This window comes from Bubalus bubalis, chromosome 17 (genome assembly GCF_019923935.1).
Source record: "Bubalus bubalis isolate 160015118507 breed Murrah chromosome 17, NDDB_SH_1, whole genome shotgun sequence".
NCBI classification, from domain to species: domain Eukaryota; kingdom Metazoa; phylum Chordata; class Mammalia; order Artiodactyla; family Bovidae; genus Bubalus; species Bubalus bubalis.
Window position 1 is genome coordinate 5,375,460 of NC_059173.1, and position 25,608 is coordinate 5,401,067.

At 45.0% G+C, this 25,608-nt stretch overlaps 1 protein-coding gene across 4 annotated transcripts in view; it reads left to right on the top strand.

Annotated features, from left to right (window-relative positions):
• Nucleotides 1-25,608, top strand: part of PITPNB (phosphatidylinositol transfer protein beta) — a 61,392-nt gene that overhangs the window by 15,173 nt on the left and 20,611 nt on the right. For all 4 annotated transcript variants that reach the window (XM_044930644.2, XM_044930643.2, XM_006067671.4 and 1 more), the window contains exons 4-7: nt 1,970-2,061; nt 2,689-2,696; nt 3,213-3,287; nt 5,199-5,282. In XM_044930644.2, the coding sequence (XP_044786579.1) occupies nt 1,970-2,061; nt 2,689-2,696; nt 3,213-3,287; nt 5,199-5,282 (259 nt within the window). The remainder of the gene's footprint in view (nt 1-1,969; nt 2,062-2,688; nt 2,697-3,212; nt 3,288-5,198; nt 5,283-25,608) is intronic.

Here is a 25,608-nt window from a genome sequence, read left to right on the forward strand (position 1 = left end):
ATGCAAGAAATGGTTTGGAGTGCTTAGATCTTCTTTGACTTTTAATGTGATGTTACTTTGATGTATCCTGTCTTCACTTCCCTGAAATTATACCCCTTTGTATGAATTTCCCAAGATTTCAAAAGCAGCACATGCTCAGAGAATTAGCCCTCCTTTATTAATATCTTTTAAGTTTATGCCCTTGTAATCTTGGGCATACTGCATATGTGATAGTAATACTTCAGCTTTTCCAATGATTTAAAAATTTAATTTGCCACAATAGTAGGAGTTTCAAACCATAGCATTCTTTTTATTTGGCCATGCCATGTCGCTTGTTGGATCTTAGTTCCCTGACCAGGGATCAAACCTAGGCCCCGGCAGTGAAAGTGCCACGTCCAACCACTGGACAGCCAGGGAACTCCTAAACGGCACCATTCTTGTGTGCTGCAGAGGCAGGGAAGGGGCTGTCCGGACTGCTCTTTGTAGTTACACAGCACTCTGGCTGGCGTGGGGTCCATTCCACCTTCTTTGCTTAGCTTCTGAAATTCAGCATAGGAGTATTTCTGATCAACTGCTCAGTCTTACTGTGGGCTATTGTTCTTTCTCTTAGTTTAGGAAATTAAGTTGTGCTTAAGTTTTCAGAAAGCAGCTCTGATGGAAAGAATATACATTGGGCTTCAAGTTGGAGGATATAATTTTGACATTGTTATTTAGCTGTTTAAATGCTGGTTATATGAAATAATGAATTAATGGTTAACTCATAGTGTTATCAGGGGATTAAAGTGAAGAAAGGCATGTGAAAGCACCTAGCTACGTGTCAGCTTATAATTAAAAAGCACCCAGCTAGCTCAGTGGTATAAAGAATCCACTTGCCAAGGCAGGAGACACAGGAGACATGGGTTCCATCCCTGGATCAGGAAGATCCCCTGGAAGAGGAAATTGCAACCCAACTCCAGTATTCTTGCCTGGGAAATCTGTGGACAGAGGAACCTGGAGGGCTCCAGTCCACAGGGTCGCAAAGAGTCGGACACGACTGAGTGACTAAACCACAGCAACACAGTTGCCGTTTAGTCAGCTCTCATGGCAGTGTGCCCGGTGCTTAACACATTACAGATCCTGTCTGATGGAATTCTCTCAGTGACTTTGCAGAGTGGGTGATATGGACTCCATTCAACACAGAAGGGGGAGTTCAGAGAGCCCCTGGTACAATATGCTCCAGGTCACACAGCTGCTTCAGGGCGATGTTGGGATTTGAATCTGATCTGTGGAAAGCCTGCGCATGGGAAAGTTTCTGTACCATAGGCACCAGTCAGGAAAATGGTCATTTCATTGGCACTACTGTGAAGGCTGATAAAACTAATTTTCCATGTTTGTTAAAACTAATTTTCCAGTTGTGTGTTCTGTTAGTGGTGTGTCTGTGGTTGTCTTTGCCCACTTACCCGTTGGCATCTTTCCTGATAATCGCATGGATTCGCACAAGCTCATCATGTGTTAGTCACATAGTTAACCTGTCTGATCTGACCAGACTTGAGGCAGCAGTTGACGACGTTTCCCAGGTCCACACAATTTTATACTTAGGTATGTTTGCCTGTCTTCCTCTGTACACGGACCCTTCATATTATCATTTTTCTTTAAGTTTATTCTGTAAAATGTATTAAAAGGCTTTTATTCCGAGTCATTACCTTATTCTGGAGACTCCACTGTGTTAAGAAACAGTGTGGTGTGGTCTGATTGCCAGCGATGACTTCCGTGTCACACACAGGTTGAACAGCTTCAGGTAACTCTTAGATCTTGTATTACGGGAGTAGGTCAAAAGCCATAAGAAAGATGGCTTCTGTTTAAAAACACAATCTTCTGTGTGGTTAAACACAATCATTCTGTTGTCTCCACGTTAATGTTATGCTTGAGTGCCCTTTGAAGCAGTCTGATGGGAGCCAACCAAGAAGCAGTGGTGCTGTTGAGAATATATCCAGTGTTTCTCTCCTCCCAGCAAAGTCCCTGCGTTCGTGAGGATGATCGCTCCCGAGGGCTCCTTGGTGTTTCACGAGAAAGCCTGGAACGCATACCCCTACTGTAGAACAAGTAAGTCTGGTTCCCAGAAACCGTCTCACCCCTCTGTGCCGCACGCCCAGGGTCTCCGCCTTAGAGAAGGGTGACACTGGGTGGGGCCTTCTGTCAGGGGGGTCTGCGCGAGCTGTGGCAGGAAAGCAGCCACGGGGTCCCTCCCTCAAGCCTAGGTGAGGGACACAGTTCCTTCCCAGATGACAGGCGCCCTGAGATCCTTGTTGACCAAGCAGGCTCCACGGGCAGCGGATGAAAGGAATACAGAAATCATAAAGGTTGCCCTCACGCACAAGCGTCGTTTGATGTAGTTTCAACAGTATTTTGCTTCCATTGCCACATGGTGGAACCGTTTCCTGTTGTTTGTTCCGTCAGCCTTGTAAATGGTGTTTTGCTCTTGTGACATTATTCCTTTTACCATTGTTTTAAAATTACTTAAAATGATTAGATTGCAACTCCACAGTCTTAACATAACCCATATTGTCGTTTGTTTAGAGATAGTGTTTTGCAGATCTAAACCAAATGTTCTGTGTTGGCAGGTAGTTTAATCTTTGTGACATTAAATATTGTGGCAGACTATTTTGGCTCCAATTAATATTCTGAAATTTTTTTCCTCCTTTGTTGCCGACCTGTTCCGGTATGCCTCAGTTGTAACGGTGAGTAAAACTGTTTCTGTATCACATAGTCTTCGTCTTTAAACTTCGCCCTGTGTAGTAATTGCTTTCAACTATCTGTTGCTTTATTTTCCTAAAACTGCCCACCGCTGCATGGCCCTCCTCTGTTCTCCGGGCACCAGCTCACACTCCACCACGTACTCCACTATTAAGGGGCTCTTTGCAGCCTTACCGCGACATCTCCCTCTTGACTTTATTTTGCTTCTGCTGCTCGCTTAGAACGTCACATGCGCTCAGCACACCTCACAGCTGCCTCAGCGTTAGCCCTGTGCGCTGCATGTCAAGCAGGGTTGTGTGCGTTATTTAAATGCACGCAGCAAGCAGTTGGTTGGCCTGACAAGCCTGTAAAAGGCAGCAGCTAACAATTCTTTGTCACCTGAGGACCAGTCTCCCTGTAGAGTCAGAGCGTGGACGCTTGTGCCTGGGGATCGCTCCTGCAGACACGAGCCCGAGAGCCGGCCAGAGGCCACTGTCATTTTGCTGTTGTGTTTTCTGCAGAACGAATATATGAAAGATGACTTCTTCATTAAAATTGAAACGTGGCACAAACCAGACTTGGGAACGTTAGAAAATGTAAGTCTTTGACTCTGGGCTTTCAGTGTAGAAGGCCTCCGAAATGGGGGTACCATAGTCATTGTGTCTCCGCCAGCGTGCCACCAGCGGCCTTAGATGCGCGCCCGGCCACGCTGGCGTGTGTCCGACTGCTGCGGTGAGGCAGGCTTGCCGCCAGAAACCAGGGGGCCTTCCCTGTCAGTTCCTTGCCTTGGTGTGTGAGTGGACTTGGTGAGGCCACTGTTTTTGTCAGCAGCTCTCTTCATCTGGGATTGGGAGAGGGAGGTAAACAAAACTCACGGAAAATCCTTAAGCCAGTTTTAGCTGTTAATTTTTTTAAAAATTGCTTTTTTCATCTCTGTATTTGCCAGAGCTCCTGTGCATAGCAAAATTGATTGCTTTAATTTTCACCTCCATTCCATTTGGGCTGAATTATTGGTTGATTTCAGAGAAATGCCCAAAAGGCAGGAAGGAAGAAGTTACTTTGAATAATTTACAAAAATGTTGAAAAGCTCCTGACTTTTACAAATCAGGGCACTTTTATCCCTCAAGTGAATTACCAGAAAGTTGGTTACGACTTGGTATAGCATCTAACTTTCTGTGAGGTTTAGCAGGGAGCTTGGGAGGGCATCTGTGTCTGCTGTAGGTTGATGCCCTGGCCCAGAGGTTCCCAGGCTCATGGTCCCTGGACCAACAAGCAGTGAGTGGCATCTGGGAACCTGTTGGGAGTGCCGATGCTCAGGCCTCACTCCCGAGTGCCCTGAATCAGAGTCTCTGGGGGCGGGGCCCCACGATCTTTTTTCTGGTGGGCATTCCAGTTTGAGAACGACCGTTGCAACCTTTTGATATTCTGTTACGGGAAAGTAAGTTTATGGGTAATGGTGGTAGAGTATGTTTTTCCTCTGCTTTTCTGTTACTGCTGCCAATCAGAGGAACTTTTGAACTATAACTTCAGAGTATTTAACTTGAGTTTTTCTTCAAGATGGTCACTCACTTGACTTGTTTTTTTTTTTTTTTTTTTTTCACAGTAACTAAAATTTAGAGTCTGAATGAGGTATTTTGGTATGCATGAGTCTATATGATTTAATTTGCCATCTTTAGCATTCAAATGGGCCTATCTTTGGCAATTTTTAAACAGTTCTTTATGGGTTATTGATGGAATTTCAGAAGTAAATGATTGGATAACATGAGGTATAGAGGTATTGACATCCTACTGAAGCGGAATACCTTTGCTGCTGCTGCTAAGTCGCTTCGGTCATGTCTGACTCTGTGCGACCCCATAGACAGCAGCCCACCAGGCTCCCCCGTCCCTGGGATTCTCCAGGCAAGAATACTGGAGTGGGTTGCCATTTCCTTCTCCAGTGCATGAAAGTGGAAAGTGAAAGTGAAGTTGCTCAGTCGTGTCCAACTCTTCGCAACCCCATGGACTGCAGCCTACCAGTCTCCTCTGTCCATGGGATTTTCCAGGCAAGAGTACTGGAGTGGGGTGCCTTTGCTTTCTCTGGAATACCTTTAGGGTGAATCAAATTCAGCAGAGGTTTTAGAGCTTACAGTGCAGCTTCTTAGAATCTAATTACAATGTCACCTTCTGTTTGTCTAGGACTTAGAGATTTCAAGGACTTTGTCATTTATCAGTTGGGTTGAACATAGGTGAGGTTTAGTTTTTGTATTAGTCATCTCTAAGAGTTACCAGAAAATAATGATGACTGATTTCTGTGAATTTGGCAGCATTCTCTTCCCTCCCTCCAGCCCTCAGACAGCTGATTTAATGAAATAGCAGCTTGGGTTGTTTTTAGTATGGCTCTTGACGTACTCTGAGAGACTCAAGATAAAGATTATATATGGAAGATAAATATTATATATGGAAGCGTACTAGTTTTGCCTAACGAGAAGAGTCTTAAGCTGGCCTTGTTTCCTTTCTGTTATTTATAGGTACACGGTCTAGATCCCAACACGTGGAAAACGGTTGAAATTGTCCACATAGATATTGCAGATCGAAGTCAAGTCGAACCAGCAGTAAGTACTACGTACAGCTTGGTAACATTTTCACCTGTTACCTTTTACCTCTGAAAGTTCTTTTATTTGATTCTTGTATGGCCTACGTTTCTACTCTGAAGTAAGTTTGGAGCTCAGCTCTGGGTCCAGAAAGAGGTCAGAGCAGCACAAGAGGTGAGAGCAGGAGTTGGGGGGGTGTTTCTCGTGTGGATGTCACCTTTGCACAGGTGATCCCTTTAAGAAGTCTCAGTATACCCGGAGTACATAGGGGTTTGCTTTCATTGAGAGAAAAAAAACCAAAACATTATTTTACAAGAGTTCTCTTTAGTTTCTTTAGATACCGTGGGTCCCTTATACATTTAAAGTCTGATTAAGAGAGCAGAATTTTAACTTAAAGTTTCAGTATCAGTTCAGTCTCTCAGTCTTGTGTGACTCTACGACCCCATGGACTGCAGCACACCAGGCTTCCCTAGAGCTTGCTCAAACTCATGTCCATCCAGCCGGAGATGCCATCCAACCATCTTATCCTCTGTTGTCCCCTTTTCTTCCTGCCTTTAATCTTTCCCAGCATCACTGTCTTTTTGAAGGAGTCAGTTCTTCATATCAGGTCGCCAAAGTATTGGAGCTTCAGCTTTAGTATCAGTCCCTCCAGTATTCAGGGTTGATTTCCTTTAGGATTGACTGCTTTGACCTCCTTGCACTCCAGGAGACTAGTCTTCTCCAGCAGCACAGTTCAGAAACATCAGTTCTTCGGCACTCAGCTTTCTTTATTCTCCAACTCTCACATCCATACGTGACTGCTGGAAATACCACAGCTTTGACTAGACAGACCTTTGTCAGCAAAGTAATGTCTCTGCTTTTTCATATGCTGTCTAGGTTGGTCATAGCGTTTCTTCCAAGGAGCAAACATTTTTTAATTTCATGGCTACAGTCACCATCTGCAGTGATTTTGGAGCCCAAGAAAATAAAAGTCTGTCACTGTCTCCATTGTTTCCCCATCTATTTGCCATGAAGTGATGGGACCAGATGCCATGATCTTAGTTTTTGAATGTTGGGTTTTAAGCCAGCTTTTCCACTCTCATCTTTCAGTAACTCAGGGCTAAAGTTGTCATTTGTGGAAAACAGTTGATGGTAGAAAATCCCAGTTTAACAGTTGTGTAGCTTTCACTTTTGAGTCTTACTGGATGTAGATATATGTACTCTAGACTTTTGACTTAATTTAAAAAAAAAAATAGTTTTCACTTGCAAAGGACACTTTATTCCTCACCAGCCCCACCCCGCTACCACCAGTTAAGACCCTTGTTATTACTTTACGCCAGTAAATGCTAACTCCGTTCTTACAGTACGTGGGGCACAGCTGTGGCCTTTTTACGTGCTGAACTAGCCGGCAGCCCTCTGCCTGCTGAGACTTGGCAGTGAGGGCGGCACCTCTCGGTTTGTCGTGTCAGCACACGTTCAGTTAGGGTCCCTTTCCATCCCAGTTTTGGCGCTTATTCCTTGAACTTGAGCAGTGGTGTAAGACGAACTGAAAAAAAAACTAATAAATGTCTGGTTTTGCCATTGAAATTGAAAGGTAAGCTTTCAAAAACAAAGGTTAGACCTCCTCTCAGAAATTACCGGGGTGGGGACCACCAGCAGCGACCCTCTGCTCAGCCAGGTCCTGTTCTGTGGCCCCCTCCCTGATAAGAGCTGTGAGCGCTGATAAGGGTCCCTTGTCGCAGAAATTCTGAGGTTTTGGTTGTGCTGTCATTCGAAGTTATTTTAGTTTCAGAAATGCTTTCACCTCTGAAGTTATATTGGGCTACTTTTTATCCTTAGAAATGAATGTATGTTCTCTTTTAAAAACCACATTCAGATGTCTGTCTGGCCCCTTATTGTTCTTGGTATCTCTTTTAGCCACTAGCGCGTGTTTGTGGGAGGGTGGTGACAGGGTGGAAGATGACTGGGTGTGGGTGAGTTGATGGCTCCATCGGGAGAGCTCGGATGCCGGGAGCCGCAGTGCATGCAGCCCACGGGGTTGGGTGCTCCCGGGAAGGCGTTGAGACCCTACTGTGGGTGTCTGACAAAGGTGTACTGGCCACACGAAGTGCTCCAGCCTTGTGGCTCAGAGGTTTGCATTGCACGTTGTTCTCCTGCAGAGCGCAGGGCACCTCTGTGGAGCCACCGGAGTGGTTTTTCATTCGTGTCCTCGGACCACGATGGGCTCCCAGTGTTTGCAGGCGAGAGCGCACCCCAGTGGCTCCGGGTGGAAGTCCCCGCGGTGCAGAGGCGCGGCAGGTGGCGGGCTCTTGGAAGGACGTGTGGGTGGATGGACAGGGAGAGGCTGGGCAGGCCGGGTGAGGGGGGGTCTCCATTGTGAGTCCAGGGCAGTGGCGCTGAGGATGTGCGATCAGAAGCTAGATTGGCTTCAGATACTGCGGTTGCTGTCTGCCGGCTCCTTAGTTACTTAGCCTCTCTGTGCCTGTTTTATCTCGTGTAAAATGGGGCTAATTACCTCACAAGATTAAGCGTGAGCACTTAAAGCAGTGCCTAGTGGAATAAATCTTTGCTGTCATGGTCATTATTCTTAGCAGGAGTTCTGAGAACCTGTGTATGAGCACGGTTTGGGGAGTGAATAAGTATGTATGTGCGGTTTTTCACATAAGTATGTGCAGCTTTCTGTTTCAGCATTCATAGCTCCCGTTTTCCAAGTTACCCTTTAAAGATTAGTTAGATAATTATTATTGTTGTTCAGTTACTCGGTCATGTCAGGCTCTTTGTGACCCCATGGACTGGAGCCCTCTAGGCTCCTCCTCTTTCCAGGCAAGAATACTAGAGTGGGTTGCCATTCCCTCTCCAGGGGATCTTCCTGACCCAGGGATTGAACCTGTATCTCCTGCGTTGCAGGTGGATTCTTTACCGCTTAGATATCAGGAAGTGAAAGTGATGTCGCTCAGTCATGTCCAACTCTTTGCTACCCCATGGACTGTATAGCCCACCTGGGTCCTCTGTCCATGGAGTTCTCCAGACAGAAATACTGGAGTGGGTTGCCATTCCCCTCTCCGTAAGCCCAGTAAAATAATAGCCTGTTGTAAAGTTTACTGATTTTACAGTACCTTTTTCTTTATTGTGATAATATACATATTGCTGCTAAGTCACTTCAGTCGTGTCCAACTCTGTGCAACCCCATAGACGGCAGCCCAACAGGCTCCCCACACCCTGGGATTCTCTAGGCAAGAACACTGGAGTGGGTTGCCATTTCCTTCTCCAATGCGTGAAAGTGAAAGTGAAGTCGCTCAGTCGTGTCTGACCCTCAGCGACCCCATGGACTGCAGCCTTCCAGTCTCCTCCGTCCACGGGATTTTCCAGGCAAGAGTACTGGAGCGGGGTGCCATTGTCTTCTCCTCGCCACTTTTGAACGTGCAGTGGTGTGAAGTGCATTCACAGCGTTGTATGGCCATCACCGCCATCTAGCTCTAGAACATGCTCGCCTCCCCAGAAGGACACTGTCCCCGTCTGCCCACCCTGCCCCCTCCCCCCAGCCTCTGTGCCCCTAAGTGTCTTCTGCCCCTGTGGCCTTGTCTGTTGTGGATGTTCTGTGTAGGTGGAGCCGTTGCAATGTCTGGCCTTCTGCGTCTGGCTTCTTTTACTTTGGTGTAATGTTTCCAGGATGCATCCACCGTGTAGGGCGCGTCACCCGTCGTTCCTTTTCATGGGTGCAGACCAGTCCAGGGTGTGAATGCCACGTTTGGTTTGTGCATTCTTCTCGTCGTGGACATTGGGGCTGCTCTCACCCTCTGGCAATTGTCAACAGCGCTGCTGTGAACTATGTGTCACAGAAGCGTTTGTCTGTGTGTTTTCTCAAGTCGTGGAAACTACAAGTGCAGATAATATCGTGGAGGGATTCTCAGACCTTTGGGCATTTTTTAAAAAAGAGAAGAGTCTCAACACGCGTATTTTCTGCTATAAAGTGGAGAGGGGAAGGAACGCTGTGTGGTGGGAGGTTTGGGTGCCCTTGACAGTTTTGGCGTGTGTGAAGGCTGAGATGGGTGAGGCTGGGGTCGTCGAGGGGCTTGGGCTCTGCCTTCTGAGAGCCTCTCGTGTGCCCTCTGCTGGCACGGACGGCTGCCCTGCACTCTCCCTTAAGGTTCCACCTGATCTCTTTGGCCTCCTCTAGTTAATGTTCGTCCATGGGGTCACTAAGAGTCGGACACGACTGAGCGACTTCACTTTCACTTTTCAATTTCATGCATTGGAGAAGGAAATGGCAACCCACTCCAGTGTTCTTGCCTGGAGAATCCCAGGGACGGGGGAGCCTGGTGGGCTGCTGTCTGTGGGGTCGCACAGAGTCGGACACGACTGAAGCGACTTAGCAGCAGCAGCAGCAGCAGTTAATGTTTGCATCAGATTAGGTTCTGTTGCAAACACCTAGAACACCTAGCCATCCTTCCCTCTTGCCAGATCCAGTTTGGGTTTTCTGTTGAATTTATTTGTTCATTTGATTCTGCACTTTCATGTTCCTTGGAAATTAGAGCCCGCAGTGTCAAAGGAGGCTTTAAGGATGCATTTGCATTTCTGAAAGGGCAGTGTTTTAATAGCAGTCAGCCCCTGTCTCGGGGCTCAGTCGGTGTGGCTGGCACGCCCCCAGTAGCTCCTCGAGGTTGCTCCAGTGCCCTTGAGGCTCACACTCCAGGTGAGACAGACCCAGCACAGTGAAGTGGTTGACGCATGGTGGAGTCTGGGGTCCTTCCTCTCGGGCAATAGCCCGTGTGTCCTGCAGAGTCTGCTTTGGGGGATCTCACCTTCCTTCACATCAGTCTTCCCCTCTTCTGAGTTTCAGCTTTTGTTTGTCTCATTGATGTGTCTTGTTCTGCATTCAGGAACATATCTGCTCTTCACCAAGTGGCTGCTTGTGAATACTTGTCAGATGAGCTTAATGAGCTTGAGGGCAATGAAGAAACTAATTGCTCACACCTGGGTGGCTGGGGCGACCCATTGCGCACTCTGTATGTCCCTGTGGGCTTGTGAGTCACACAGCCTCTGTAGCAAGGTTGCAGATGTATGTCCCCTTAGCCCCAGCAAAATTCCACTTCTCGGAATTGGTCCTACTCAGTCTGAAGCAGTGTTGTTCAGTTGCTGAATCGTGTCCAACTCTGCAACCCCGTGGACTTCGCACAGCACGCCAGGCTCCTCTGTCCTTTTGTCCTAGAGTTTGCTCAGATTCTTGTCCATTTAGTCAGTGATGCTGTCTAATCATCTCATCCTCTGTCACCCTCTTCTGCTCCTGCTCTCAGTCTTTCCCAGCATCAGGGTCTTTTCCAGTAAGTCGGCTTTAGCTTCAGCAGCAGTCCTTCCAATGAATATTCAGGGTTGATCTCCTATAGAACTGAGCAGTTTGAACTTCCTGCAGTCTGAGGGGCTCTCAAGAGCCTTCTCCAACACCACAGTTTGAAAGCATCAATTCTTCGGCGCTCAGCCTCCTTTATGATCCAGTTCTCATATCCATGCATGACTACTGGAAAAACCATAGCTTTGACTAGATGAACGTTTTGTTGACAAAGTGATGTCTCTGCTTTTTAATACACTGTTACACTGTCTAGGTTTGTCATAGCTTTCCTCTCCATGAGTAAGTGTCTTTTAATTTCTTGGCTGCAGTCATTGCCTGCAGTGAATTTGGAGCCCTAGAAAATAAAATCTGTTGCTTCAGTGTGAAGTACCAAATACATAAATGTAAGATTTTTATAAGGAAACGATCTGAAGTCTCAAATGTTTCTCCATAGGTGGGGAACTAATGTGAATGTGGTTCACCCGTATGGTGGAGTTCAGTGCAGTTTCCAGAAGGGAGTGAGCCTGTTTGTACTGATAGGGAATCCTTTCCAGGATAATGGAAAGGGAACAGGATAATATCTATGTGCATGCATTTGCTTGCTTACGTATAGACAGTTGAGAAATACATACAAGATAGTGGTCATGGTGATTCTTCAGCAAACGTGGGTAGCTAGATTAGATGCGGGGGACAGGGTAGGCGGGGCCAAGTCTGCAGAGGTGTGGACGGTGTGGGGGGGGCGACCTCGTCTCACTCAGTGTGGGGTTTTCTGTTTCTACACAACAGATCACCGTAAACGGAGGGAAGGGTTGTGTGATGTAACCTCATCAAGGGATGACAGCCCATCACCTTTGCCTTAGTCGCTTGGCTGGAAGCAAGTCATGGGCTCCACCTGTTCTCAGGGGTGGTGATTACACAAGATTATGACTCAGTGCAGGGAGAGGGGTCATCTTAGGATGTGACTGCCACACCAGCGATCACTTGTTAGTACCTAAAACTTGTTCTTTAAGGATAAACTGACGCTGAAGTTGGGAGCTTGGTAACTGAGAATGGGCCAAGGTGGATTTCCAGCAGGGAGACCTGCAGGTGTGGAGATCCCTCCAAGCTCAGGCTGGTACCTGAACTCCTGGAGGGCTTCCCTGGCAGCTCAGCTGGTACAGAATCCACCTGCAATGCAGGAGACCCCGGTTTGATTCCTGTGTTGGGAAGACGCGCTGGAGAAGGGATAGGGTACCCACTCCAGTATTCTTGGGCTTCCCTGGTGGCTCAGCTGGTAAAGAATCCACCTGCAGTGCGGGAGACCTGGGTTCGATCCCAGTCCAGTATTCTGGCCTGGAGAATTGCATGGACTCTTGCAACAGAGTTGCAAGAGTCAGACACAACTGAATGACTTCACTTTAGTCTCAGTCCAACTTAATTCCTTGGTTTTCATTTTGTGTTTAATGAGCCCTAGTTTTTCTTGAACAAGCTAATTTTTCTTAAAACACCTTAAATGGTTGAATTTCTGTCCTGCATATTACTTGCTTTAAAAGAAACGGAAACGGTTAGTAATTTTGAGAGGGTTTAGCCAAGTCTCCCCTTGCCTGGAGAATCCCAGGGACAGGGGAGCCTGGTGGGCTGCCGTCTGTGGGGTCGCAGAGTCGGACACGACTGAAGCGACTTAGCAGCAGTAGCGGCAGCGGCTAAGTCTCCCAAATCAGGATGAATATGAATTGGGTGGAAGTTAAGAAACCAGAAGTCAGGAGTGAAGCTTGAATCTTTTTACTCCACCTGGTGGGCGTTTTCCGTCACTGCAGGTGGATTTAACCCAAACACAGCCCTCAACACCGCTTTAGTTCACAGCAACTGTTGACGACTTTGAGTATCTAACTGTCAGTGCTGGTTTGCTGGTGTCAGACAGTTCTCATTGTACGCTCGCTGGGTTTGGGTCACGCTAATGTACCATATTTCACCGTGCACGGAAGGGGTGTGATTAGATCCGCAGTGTCACTGAATGCTCAGGTTGGGGGCTTTGACGTCTTTACGTAATCGAAGGATGACATTGTCAAAATGACTCTGTGATCTTTTGCCAGTGTGATGCAGTCACCGAGCAGTTTGCTACAGGAATCACACATACGTTTAAATTGATGGGTTACTTGGTTTTTTCCCTCGATGACTTAATGGGAAGTCTGCATAGGACTGTTACTGTGGCCAGTATTTTCTGTAATTTTCTAGAAGATGCATCGCTGCCTAATGAAAGAGCTGAGCAGTCTGCAATTCCAGTGTAAACATCCCCGCCCAGTTGTCAGATTTCTTGTTTTAGTAAAAAGAGGCATTAGAGTGCAATACTAGAATGTTACATTCTTTAAGAAGGAAGGCACCTTCTGCTTGTATTTCTAGCAGGCACCAAGCACACACCCCGCCCCCACTCACCTCCTGTGTCCCCTCAGCCTCCCACCCCTCCCCCATTTCAGATATAACCCAGATGTCACTCCTGAAAAGCCTTCCTCAGTAAACCGGGTTCCCCTTGGGGGCCTGGACTGGACTGATCATCTCTGTGTTTCTAGGACCCAGCAAGGTGCTCATTGCCTATGTCAAGAGCTTTTCAATAAAGGTTTGGTGGGAAGGTGCAGATTTTTTCCTCTGTGCGGTATTAAAATTAGAGGGTGGGGTGGGCAACAGTTTGGAGGAAATGAAGTTTTTATCGTTAATACTAGTATTAAGTGAGCAAATGCTGCTTCAGTTTCTTCTTCACTAATCCTAGACCATGATGTGTATATGATGTACCTTCAGTTCTAAAACTCTCCCTTCTACGTGAGCAGACACCTTTCTGTCAGATTAAAAAGTGTTTCAGTTAGATCAGATTGTAAGGAGGAGTCAAGGTGTCCAGCATATATTCCAGTGGAATATAAGCTTCAAAGTATTTTTTTTATTTTTAAAGTTGTTCTTGATACATAACCACAGTAAAAAGTTGAGAATTCTTTAAATGTCCTGATGAAATGCACATGCATATCTTCAACTCATTTCCAAAATATACACAAATGAGTCAGTTGACATCTGCTTCTGCTTTTTTTTTTTAAGATATAAATTTGAATCTGGCCCCTTTTAATCATCTCCAGCACTTTGTCTAAGTAGCTTCCCATGATTTGTATACAAAAGTCACTTCCCAGGAGAGGGAGACTCTTTAAAGTGTGAGCTGAAGTGTACACACGATTAACATCAGAGAGACCTTCATTTTTGGAAGTAATTTGAAAGAAAATGAGCACAGTTTAAAAAAAGAAAAAAAATTGGAACCACATTTTTAGGTATTTGTGTGTAACCAGAAAGGATTGTATCAGCCTTCCTCTATAGTCTGTGCTTACTCTGAAGTACATGTGTGGGGCTTGATTTTTAGCATTTCCAATTATTTTTTCATAGAAAAAATGTTCAGATTTTTAAGGCTCACAGGTCTAAAAATGATACATAGCAAATATTGATGGCCTAAAAGTATTAAGTTGTTCGGTAGATGTAGTTTAAAACTATAGCTCCATTCCAAATGAAAATGCAGCAAGTTTAAAGAGAATGATTTTTCCCCCTCGTGTCAACATCTTAGGGTGTATTGATTAAAGGTGAAAGATTTTTCCTAAATGAGGCATTTCAAAACCAAGAGTTGCCCAGTTTTGTGAGCTTGGTGCTGGTTGTCTGAAGATGGTATTCCTAAAAGGAGGAGACAGGTTGGAAACTCACATGCTGTATTGATTCTGGGTCACAAACAGGATGTGATGTGCATGGTGTGGTCTGATTGATCGAGTCCTTGGTGGAGACTTCGTTCGAGAGCTCAAGGGGCCCTTTCCCTGTGGGTGACCCAGTACGCTTGTACTTTTGAGATGAGGCTCAGATTTCATTCTTATCTCTTCCTTCTTCCGACCTTTTTAACCCCCTTTGCCCAGTTTGTCATTTGCAGGTTCTCATCCTTTCCTGCCCGTGAGTATAACTGCCATAGTGGCCAGGTCGGCACCTCCAGGGCCCTGGACTCTGTCCTGCTCTCCAGGTGATCTCTGCTCACTCTTGAGAAGTGCTTTAGTGCCCTGTTCACGGTGAACAGGGCAGTGGGGACTCTTCTAGGGTTTTGGAAGCCCGGGGAACCTCAGTTGGAGGCCATGGATGAGAACATCCACACCAGTCATGGGTTGCACTGTTAAGGAGTTTGAGCCAAGCGAAGTGCTGTGACTTGCCATTACTGATGAAGGGCAGCCAGGACCCAAGAGCAGTGCTGCTGACTTACTCTTTCTAGAACATCTCTCTGTATGTTGTTTCTTCCTTTGCATGATGTTGATGAAGAGCATTCTTAACTGATGTAAAACAAGCAAGTGCCTGCTCTTTTGTCCATCTTCCTGTGCGTCCCCTGTTCTCCCCCTGCCCCCCGCCCCATTGTAATAGCAGTTTTCATCGGTGGCCTTGGTTACCTCCATCTGTAACCCCTAAACTCTGGCATGTTTGGAAATTTGCATGCATACAGTAGAGTAAAAGGATTAGAGACCCTGGGATGTCTTTTGATGTGGGTACTTAAAATAGAGAACACCACTCATATGTTTTCATATTCACTTAGCAAACATTTATTGGAACTTGCTATTTGCTCTCTGTTGGCATGGTAAATATTTTTCCAGATAAAGTAAGAATTGTGTCTATCTGAAGAGCGTGCAAGATTCTTAGTCAGTGAACGTGTTAAAGTGTTTCTGAGTGACTTGGAGTTTGTTTGTTCTGATCATGTAATCTGGTGGTGTGTAGTGCCCTCCACCAAAGAGCTTTTTTTCTCACATCTGATAGAGACCTGCGCTGGAGTTCAGGATGCCGGCAAAGTCCGGGTTCATAGGCTGACGAGATGGGAGATAAATGAAGACTTGAAAGTGTTAGTCGCTTAGTTGTGTCTGACTCTCTGTGACCCCGCGAACTGTAGCCCTCCAGGCTCCTCTATCCATGGAATTCTCCAGGCAAGAATGTTGAAGTAGGTTGCCATTCCCTTCTCCGGGGGTCTTCCCAACCCAGGAATTGAACCCGGATCTCCTCCATTGCAGGCAGATTCTTTACCATTTGAGCCACTAAGTGAAGAGCCCCGATCATTTAATTGCATATCCACAGACCGTAATGGGATTGGTGGGGTCATCCAAGCCGCTTGTAGGAAGTCCCATAATGATGGCGATCTCCAGGAAGATAAATTGGCTTCTGAAGTTTGTGCTTTTCGCTTATTCTTTCCAGCACTGACTGTTCCCTGGTTATGATCTGTATGTTTGGTGATATGTTTTGGTAGGCAGAGCAGCATCCTGTTTCAGTTGACAGCAGAAGTATGCTCCTCTGTATCTGATTATCTGAAGTCTCGGTTGCCTTTGGAAACGAGCATGTAAGACTTGCCTTTTCCACCCATTGAGCTGACACCCATTTTTCTTGGAGAAGGCAATGGCACCCCACTCAGTACTCTTGCCTGGAAAATCCCATGGACGGAGGAGCCTGGAAGGCTGCAGTCCACCGGGTCACTGACGGTTGGACGCGACTGAGCAACTTCACTTTCATTTTTCACTTTCGTGCATTGGAGAAGGAAATGGCAAACCACTCCAGTGTTCTTGCCTGGAGAATCCCAGGGATGGGAGAACCTGGTGGGCTGCTGTCTGTGGGGTCACACAGAGTCGGAAACGACTGAAGTGACTTAGCAGCAGCAGCAGCTGTTTTTCTGGAGAAGGCAATGGCAACCCACTCCAGTACTCTTGTCTGGAAAATCCCATGGACGGAGGAGCCTGGTGGGCTGCAGTCCGTGGGGTCGCTAAGAGTTGGACACGACGGAGCGACTTCACTTTCACTTTTCATTTTCATGTATTGGAGAAGGAAATGGCAACCCACTCCAGTACTCTTGCCTGGAGAATCCCAGTGATGGAGGAGTCTGGTGGGCTGCCGTCTATGGGGTCGCACAGAGTCCGACACGACTGAAGCGACTTAGCAACACGACTGAAGCGACTTAGCAGCAGCAGCAGCTGTTTTTCAGTTTGAGCACCATTATTTGAGTATTGAACAGTCTGGCACTTTATAATTGTTTTAAACCTTGAGTATGTATTGTTTTAAAGTTACTGCTCTTTTCAAACATACTTTTTCCTAAATGTCAGCCATGGAAAGCTGATGAAACTTGGTATAATTTATTTAGGCGTGTAAATTTTGGTCACACTTAAGCAGTGTTTGTTTCTTGTGCTCTAGGAAGGATTCAGGCATATCTTTTCTTTTGATCAGACATTGTGTAAGACAGTGCCCAGATGTTACACATTTGAGTAGATAGTCTTGGCAATATGTGCTTTATTGCACTGCCTTCAGAAAAAAACTTCATAATTTTAAAGAAATGTAAGAATCAGAAAACATGCTCTCTAAATAATCTTTACAAGATTACATTTTTTTCCTCTTTAAAATTAGAAACATGATGAAGTCCGACTGGAAAGAGTTAAATATTTGATCGGACCATATGAAATTGTTAATATTTGTCAGCTTTTGAGCTGCAAAAATGACACTTTGGAGGTCAACCTAGTAGACTTCAGAAATAACCCTTGGTAGATGATAATCCTCAATGGTCAGGGCTGATTGTCGCTCCAGTTTGTTCTTGCTCACAGCTTTCTGGAAACACCTGCATCTTAGATGTTCCTTGTGTCCCAGCTGCTGCTTCTCACTTCCTAAGAAGGGCGGTCTGCCTCCCAGAGCTGTGGCTATTCTGTTCTTTAGCCTTGAAAAGAGCTTTTGTTTATTAGAAGTCTGTGGCCAGCTTCCAGCAAGTGCGAGAAGCCTGCGGTTGCCAAGTGCTTTGGGTCTCCTTGGCGTGAGCACACACTCAGCCTAGTTGAGAACCTCTTCCTTCTGCCACTAGAATGAACCCAGATACTCATTTCTTTCTCGAAAGGGTGCTACTTATCCCCGGTCTATGTTCAGGAGCTCCAAAAGCTCTTTATTAAAGTGTGTGCATAATGAAGAGGTGAGAACTGTGACTCAGTTCCTGACTTGGAGTAGTGCCCTCCTTGAGCTCCAGAAAAGAAGACAACAGAACGGCTCAGGTTACAGGTTTTGAGGCAACAGTGGTTTTGCTTTTGCTTAAGAAACTTCACTTGTCGGTGGCCTGTCTCATCTCCCTTTGCTATGCTGTGAAGCAAACCATTGTCAGGATCCTTTTTGTAGTGACTTTCAGAGGTATTTTGTTTTTTCCCACCCTTTCTCAGAGAAGATATAAATAAATGTAAGCATGGTTCTTATTAGAAAGAAATGTGAACTGTTCCCCACTTTCTTCTGCTGCCTTACATGGTCAAGTACTCTGGAACACTTAGGTTTGCATCCAGGGGTGGATTTAGAGAATGTCCTGTGTATTTGAAGGCACAGTTGGATGGCAGTGCCCTCTTGTGGGAAAAGAACACATTGCTTATCTCCTGCTTGCTTAAATCTTGGCAAGACTATAAAAATTTCCCCTGAAAACTCTCCGTGTACCAGCTTATGTGGTAGAAGATACTTTTCCCACTAGAACCTGTTATTAGTGTTTACTTCTAATTTCTTGCACGGTTTCAGAGTTTAAAAAAAAAAATCAGAGAGGGTTATGGAGGTGGTCAGGTATGAAGTTTTCCTGGGTGGAGAGAAGTGGTCTGGTAAGAGAAAACTTGTTTTTTTTTTTTTTTTTTTTTTGAGCAGCTAATGACAGATATTTTTAAAGAAATCAGCATAAACAGCTCCGAATCAAGTTTCTAAAGTGTATTCCTTATGAAAGCCCACAGCAGTGGAAGCCCTCAAGGAGAGGTTCTCTAGACTGATCTGGGAGTGAAGTGCTTGAGTCTTATCAGGTGATGAGTGTAAACTGCATCACATTTCTGCAGTGAAGTTTTCTGAGCCTGGCTGTCCACAGGGCAGCATCTCTCTGCGTCCTAGCCCTGCTCAGCTGCCGTGAACTTGGCTGGGCAGGACCTTCACTTTCTCATCCCCAGTTGCGATGGTAGTACTTGTCCCAAGGTTGTGAGGAGGATTAACTAGGAGGAGGTGTGTGCCAGAACAAAAATAAGGTTTCCAAAAACAATAGCAGGAATGATCCTGCTTATCAGATTTTGTATTATTGTTTGAAAAAAAAAAAGTTAAAATTTTTCCTGCAATTATGATTGTTAAATATTATATATTTTAAAGTTAAAATGTATAATTTAAATTATATATTTATAATTAGTAATTGTTCATTATAATTAAATATTACATTTAATTATATATTTATAATTAAGCAACTGAGCTTAGTCGCTCAGTCGTGTCTGACTCTCTGAGACCCTTTGGACAGCAGCCCACCAGGCTCTTCAGTTCGTGGGATTTCTAGGCAAAAATACTGGAGGGGGTTGCCAATTCCTCCTCCGGGGATCTTCCCAACCCAGGGACTGAACCTGTCTGTCCTGTGTCTCCTGCATTGTAGGCAGCTTCTTCACTTGCTGAGGACTCAGGGAAGCCATGTTAATTTGGTGCCAATGTAATCAGCGGGGTCCTGGGACTTAGGAGCAGCTGTGCCTGAAGCCCAGGTCATGGACCAGAATGAACATTGTATTGGAGAGGGCTCGCCCTGTAGGTTCTCAAGAGGACATTCCCACTTTAAGGAATTTAACGTAGTATGTTCTACGATCTACTGTCATTTAAGAAAATGCATTTTATGTTAAAAACAGGAATTCTTTACCATCTGAGCCATCAGGGAAGCTTCCTTGGTAACTCAGCTGGTAAAGAATCTGCCTGCAATGCAAGGAGAGCTGGTTTGATTCCTGGGTTGGGAAGATCCCCTGGAGAAGGGAAAGGCTATCCACTCCAGTGTTCTTGGGCTTCCCTGGTGGCTCAGCTGGTAAAGAATCTGCCTGCAATGCAGGAGACCTGTGTTCGATCCCTGGGTTGGGAAGATCCCCTGGAGGAGAGAGCATGGCCACCCACTCCAGTATTCTTGCCTGGGAAATTCCCACGGACAGAGGAGCCTGGCGGGCTACAGTCCATGAGGTCACAAAGAGTCAGACACGACTGAGCGACTAGGCACAGCACATATTAAATAAAACTTTCCTAAACTTACTGTTACATTTTAGGCATGTGCAGTTTAATTTTAAAATATATAATATTTAACAATCATCTTTAATAAGACTGACTTATTGGTGTGTTGGTACTTAATTTCATTGATGTGAAGAGTTTAAAATATATTTTTTAATGCTGTGATATGTAAATACATAGTAATAAACATGTGACAGTAACAAATACATCGTATATTTGTGCATGAAGTATGGGCTCCTCAAAACCAGTAGCCCACTGACCCCTGTAGGGGAGACCTGGGGGCTACCTACCAGCCCTGGCTCCCCGGAAAGCCCCTCTTCTGGTCCCCAGCTATTTGGTTTCCCTGCTGGGTTGTTGACATCAGGTTTTTGGTTGTAACTTCTTTTCATGGCTGAAATTCTGGGGTTTTTTTCTCTTTCTGTATTAATTTGTAACCTTCCAAAGGCTTTGAGGGGTCTGCCTTCATAAACATGACAGGGTTGGCAGGCTCTGGCTGTGGTTCGGACAAGATGAGAAAGAATGGAGGAGGCGATTGCCCTAGCTGTGCTCTAGCCCAGCAGTGCCCGAGGCTGGGGCCACCTTTCAGCACAGGGTCCTGTGACAGCCTCCGTCCGCCTCCCCTGTCCACCACACTCGCCCACCCGAAGTCTCACTGTGCAGGGTCTCTGTGAGGTTGAAAAGATTACAAGCAAGTGTTCTGCTTGGGTGTGTAGGTTTGACTGCATTTCTCAGTTCTCAGGGCAGTTGTTTAAAAATTCCGTTTTAAGGATTCATTGGTGGGAAGCCAGTAAGGATTAATGAGAGGGCTGAATTAGAGAATATTTTTTAATGCCACTCTGTTCCTTGAGGTACATTCAGCAACAGAAACTAGGCCAACAAGTTATTGACAATTAGTGGTCCTTTGGGAATCTGCTTTAATGAATAGATAAGAATGATTTGTAATTAGCATAATAATTATATGCAAATGAATGCTTCTGAATTGCTCTAAAACACTTCTGAACTGTTTAAACAGCCCTCCTGAGATCTTGTTACTCTATTAATTTGTGTAGCAAATCTTTTTTTCATAGATCATGCAAAGATAAACTTCAGTCCAGCCCCTGTCCGAATTATTATAAATTCCAAGGTGGTAGGACCTGAATTAATAAGATTTACTTATACTATATTAATGGTACTCTGTGGGAACCTGAAAGGGTGAGGAGTCACTGGGGAGATGTAATTAAAAATTGGAAAGAAAGCTGCTTATTTGAAAATATGTTGAAATGAGTTTCTTAAACAAGTTAGTAAATGTTAATTTCTCTTTACACCTCTTGTTACTTGGCAAAATTTAATGCAAACATTTTTTTTTTTTTAATAGGCTTCCCCTTCGGAGTCACTTGCGTTTTCTCAGCTCCAGTGAGTTACACACTGGGGTTAGTGATGATAGTATCTGGGAACCCCTTTTTTCTAAGTGCCACAGTACTGAAAAATCCAGCGCAGTGCTAATAAATGATGTTTGCTATTTATCTTCCTATTTAATTCAGCTCTCTCCCCATCCTGGTCTTTACTTTTAGGGTGTGATTAGAGGAAATGAGCTCTGCTGAGTTGAGCAGCAGTATCTGCATTTTAAACTTGGTGATTATCTTTGAGCTATTTGAATAGACACCTAATTAATCATTTTATGCTAAAGGACAGCATTTTACATGCAGGCTGCAGGACTCTAATATCCCTCTCAAGTTTTTGTTTACCCTGTAGAGTTGTTTCTCTTTGCCGGGTGTGGGGCAGAGTTGTTTCACTTTGCCGGGCAGGTGTGGGGACTTGCTCACATACATGGGTCTGGCCGGCGTTGCCTTTTCTCACTGTACGGGTAGCGTCACCTCACCTGCGGTGACCCAGCCGTGGTTCTTTAAGCAGTTTCTGGTGTCTGGAGCTCTCGATTTTTCCACAAGCTGTTAAGAAACTCCTACCAGCCTGCCCCCACCTCCTGCTCCTTTCCCCATTCATAATCATGAGTTCAGTCTGGGCTCAAGGACGTTCGGTTTGGCTCAGCACAGATTTTGTACTTGCATTTGGGGTTGAGGGGGCAGCCACTATGCTAACAGATTCATAAAACTAATATTCTTTGTCTTCAGAATGAGTCTGGTTTCTGTTGAGAGTTTCTATGGAGAGCTGTAGTGAGTAACAGATGTACACCCAAGAGGTAGCACAACTTTTGTATTTCAGTGACAGAAAACAGTTATTTATAAGAATTTAATGAATGTATTCTGTGGCTCCAGCATGGAGACTCAGTAATCCACTTATTTACCATATTAGATTTTATTTGTTCTCCAAAGGGTGTCTTGACTTGCCTCCTTTCTTACTTAAACAGAGTTTTCAATTAAATAGAGTTGTATTAACACTGATCCGCATCTACCTTATGCTGATACCATTGTGTTTTTCTGTTGTTCAGGCACCAGCATTGGTGGAGCGAGCAGTGTCTGGGGACACTACACCTAACTTGATAATGATGGTTTTACTGAGCCCTTATTCCTGGCCAGGCCTCTGGGCATTTTATACAGACAATTAAAATTTGATCATAAAAAAATTTTAAACACAATGCACCTTAGCAATAAGATTTTTCTACTTTTAAACATGATTTTAAAACTCATTTAAAAAATACATTTCCATGGCCCAGTGAATCTGCTGTTTTTTTGTGTTTTTTTTTTTCCCAAGGATTACAGAAAGTGCATAGCAAATTCAGCCTTCAGAATACCCAGGAGCTGAAGACTCAAGTAGGCTACAGCTGTCTTCACCCACAGTATTCTAAAAAACTAATGAGATGAGAAGTCTGCAGCTGGTGGCAAGCACAATAAACCATGAGCCAAGGGCTTCTCTTCATCAGAGCCTCCCCTTTCCCCATGGGATCCCAAAGGAGACGGAATACTAACAAAGCCAGCAGGCTGTCTCATTCCACACTATTGCTCATTTGCAGCTATAATTGGTAGCTGAGGTTGCATTCTGTATGCTGAAACTGTCATACATGAAGGAATATATTTGTTCATTGTGATACGGATATAAATCAGCCACTTGATTTCAAATATAGAAAGACAAAACTGGATACCCAAAGATAAAATTGCAGCCAGAAAGATTTTGTTCAAAAAACTAAATGTTATATAAATACAAAAGTGAGGTTAATAAAACCACACTTGCTTGCTGCTTGTTAATATCTTGCTACTTAATTCAGCTGATTAAACATCTCTGTATTCAAACTAACATTAAAAAGTGCGAAAATTCCTAGGTTTTGACAAGAGGCATTTTCCTCATCTGTCAAGGTTAAGGTGCTATTGTTAATAATTGGGTTTTGTTAACATTTCCAGTGTATCGTTAATGTTGCTGCTTTGTATTCAAGGGAAAAGAGCAGAGAGGGGAGACTTAGCTTTGGAGGGTGTGTCTGTGTGTGTGTGTGTGTGTGTGTGTTTGTGTGTGTGTGTGATGTTTTATGTGCACACACTCATGCCTTCTAGGAGAATCCACTTTGGTATGTGGTGCTGCTGCTGCTTGCTGGTTTTGCATTGTGTTTTGTTTGTGTGGCTTGTGTGGGTGCCCTTCTGCCGTCTTGCTGTGTGACGGCCCACAATGAGCCTGGGACAGAGGGGAGGTGAGGAGGCTGGTGTTCAGGTCCCCAGCTGGGCGGGCCGCAGCACCTCCTTGTTGGACCGTGGCTTCCTCACCTGGGAAACGAGGCCGCTTGGCTGGTCTTCAGGGTGCGGCTCCCCCCCTAACATGTTGTGACTCCGTGGTTCAGAAAAGTTGCCCAGTCCACAGCACTAATGATGAAGGCTCTGAAATAACTGTCACTCCATATTTTTCAGTTACTTACGTCAAACAAGTATTGAAAAATCCCGTAAGTCGTCACCCTGGTGTGGTGCTGGATGGGGTTAGGACGGAGAAAGGAGTGTTGTCCAGAAGCCCATCTAATCGTTCACTTAACATTTTCACATTCAGTGCTGCCGCCGTAATCCTGCATCTGCGTCGGCCCTTCTCCTGGGGCACCCGCCCCCTAATTAGTTTACCTCCACATGACAGTCATTTATGCTGATTACAGTTTGGACCGAGCTCGCTTTTCTTACACTGGTTCTGCCTTGGTTTGTCTCCTGCCCTGTTGTGTGCTATCGGTCCTGCTGACACTTGTGTACGCTATATTTTGTGGACTTTGTTTTTCTGTCTTGGAGCTGGCAAGTTTAGAATCCACAGAGATAGTTCTGCAGTCTCTGTTTCGGCAGTTCTAAGATCCCCTCCCTTGTTTTTCTCCTCGTGTTTTAATATAGTCAAAGTCAGATTTGCCTTCCAGTTGTGGCGTGATTTACTGGCCTAGTGTTTCCCTTCTTAATGGTACGTAAAATAATGGAGCATCCTGTAACTGGCAGTCTCTCAGAGTCAGGAAATGTGATTATTTACTATTCAGCTCATGCAGGGCTCCATAATATCTTAGATTTTGTGAAAAAGCAAAAACTTGGGCACCTTGCTCACAGTAAGGTCACACCCCGCTTAGTAAAAATGCAAAGCAAAAAAAAAAAAGTATTTTTCCCTCAAGTGGGATGAACTGGTAAGTGTTAAACACTGGCCAGGCCTCTGAATAGTATACAGATAATTAAAATTTTATCATAAAAGATTTTAACACAATGCGCTTTAGCAAAAAAACAGTTTTCCTCAGCTGGTGTTGATTGGTTTCCATTCTGACTGTAATTTCTTCTCTCCATTCCCTGCTGGCAGTGGACATGTGATCCCTGTGGTTCCGGGTACCTTTTCTTTGTCTCTCTCGCTTTGATTCCGGCTAGACTGACCTCCTAGGAGCCAGACCCAGGCGCCGGCTCTTCTTCTGCTCTCGGACCCCCAGACCACCTCTTAGCATCTTGCGCCCTGCTTGGTACTGATGCAGTGCACCCTTCTTCGTGATGGCTGTTCAGTAAATAGACCTTGAATCGAGGGAGGTGATGTCAAAAGTGATTATTTGATAGGATGTTAAGTGCTTTCAGTTTTGGAGGAGATGGAATTCATCTCTGGGTTTCCAAGGCTCTGGCCTAAAAGAAATTAGCAGGAGAGCTGGTGCCTCACTGTGAATCCTGGTCTCGGGACCACCTGTGCAGTTGATTCTTTTTTTCCCCCTCCTCAGTCCGCAGTGAAGTTGTTAATTTTAGGGTGCGGTTCTAAACTGGGATTTAAGAATTCCTGTTAGCTGGCAGTAATTGAACTCTGCTGATGTGCCCAGACACACAGGGTAGCTGCAGTTGTCCGTCTCCTTGCAGTCGGCTCATCCCAGCTTGTCGTCCTGGACGGCGCTGGCTGACCTCCTCCTGTGTCTGTGCCGTGTTGCGTGTTTCAGCAGCAAGGCCCAACGCCGCCAGTCAGGTTCGCCTCTGTAATCGTTTAGACAGGCTTTGAGTTCAAGGTCACATATTTGCCCAGTTACCACCCCTTAAAGAAGTTTTGCTATGTACCTGAACCTCGCTTTTCTCCTTCCTCATATGATTTATTTGTGACTTTCTCTTTGGAAACTACTAACATGCCATGTGCATTTACTGAATAACTGTCGAGTCTTGATTTGCTGCTTCTTAGCCTGTTTTCTTTGATTTTGAAAGTTTGTATTGTGCTTTGGCGTGCGTTCAGTGCTTGCACTGACTTTATCTCTAAAACTGATATTTTTTCATATTGACTTGTCTGGGCATTTTTCTCAAAGTATGTGGTCCTCCGCAAATCCTGTGAAGACCCCTGCTTTAGAAGGACACCTGCCCAAGAAGAAAGGGGCTGTCCTTTTGTAATATTTTCACCCGACCTCTGTTCACTGTTAGTATTATAACTCACTTCGTTTTTTAAATCTGGACGTTAGCTCTTCAGAAATAATTTTTAATTTCTGTATGTGGATTATGTGTGTGTACGTGCGAAATGACAAAAGAACTTCCGTAAAGCAGATAGGATTAAAAGGGTTTACTTCTCTTGTATTTTCCATCCTACCAGAAAGACTATATTAAGGGAAACAGAATTTACACACACAAGAACCTTGCATAA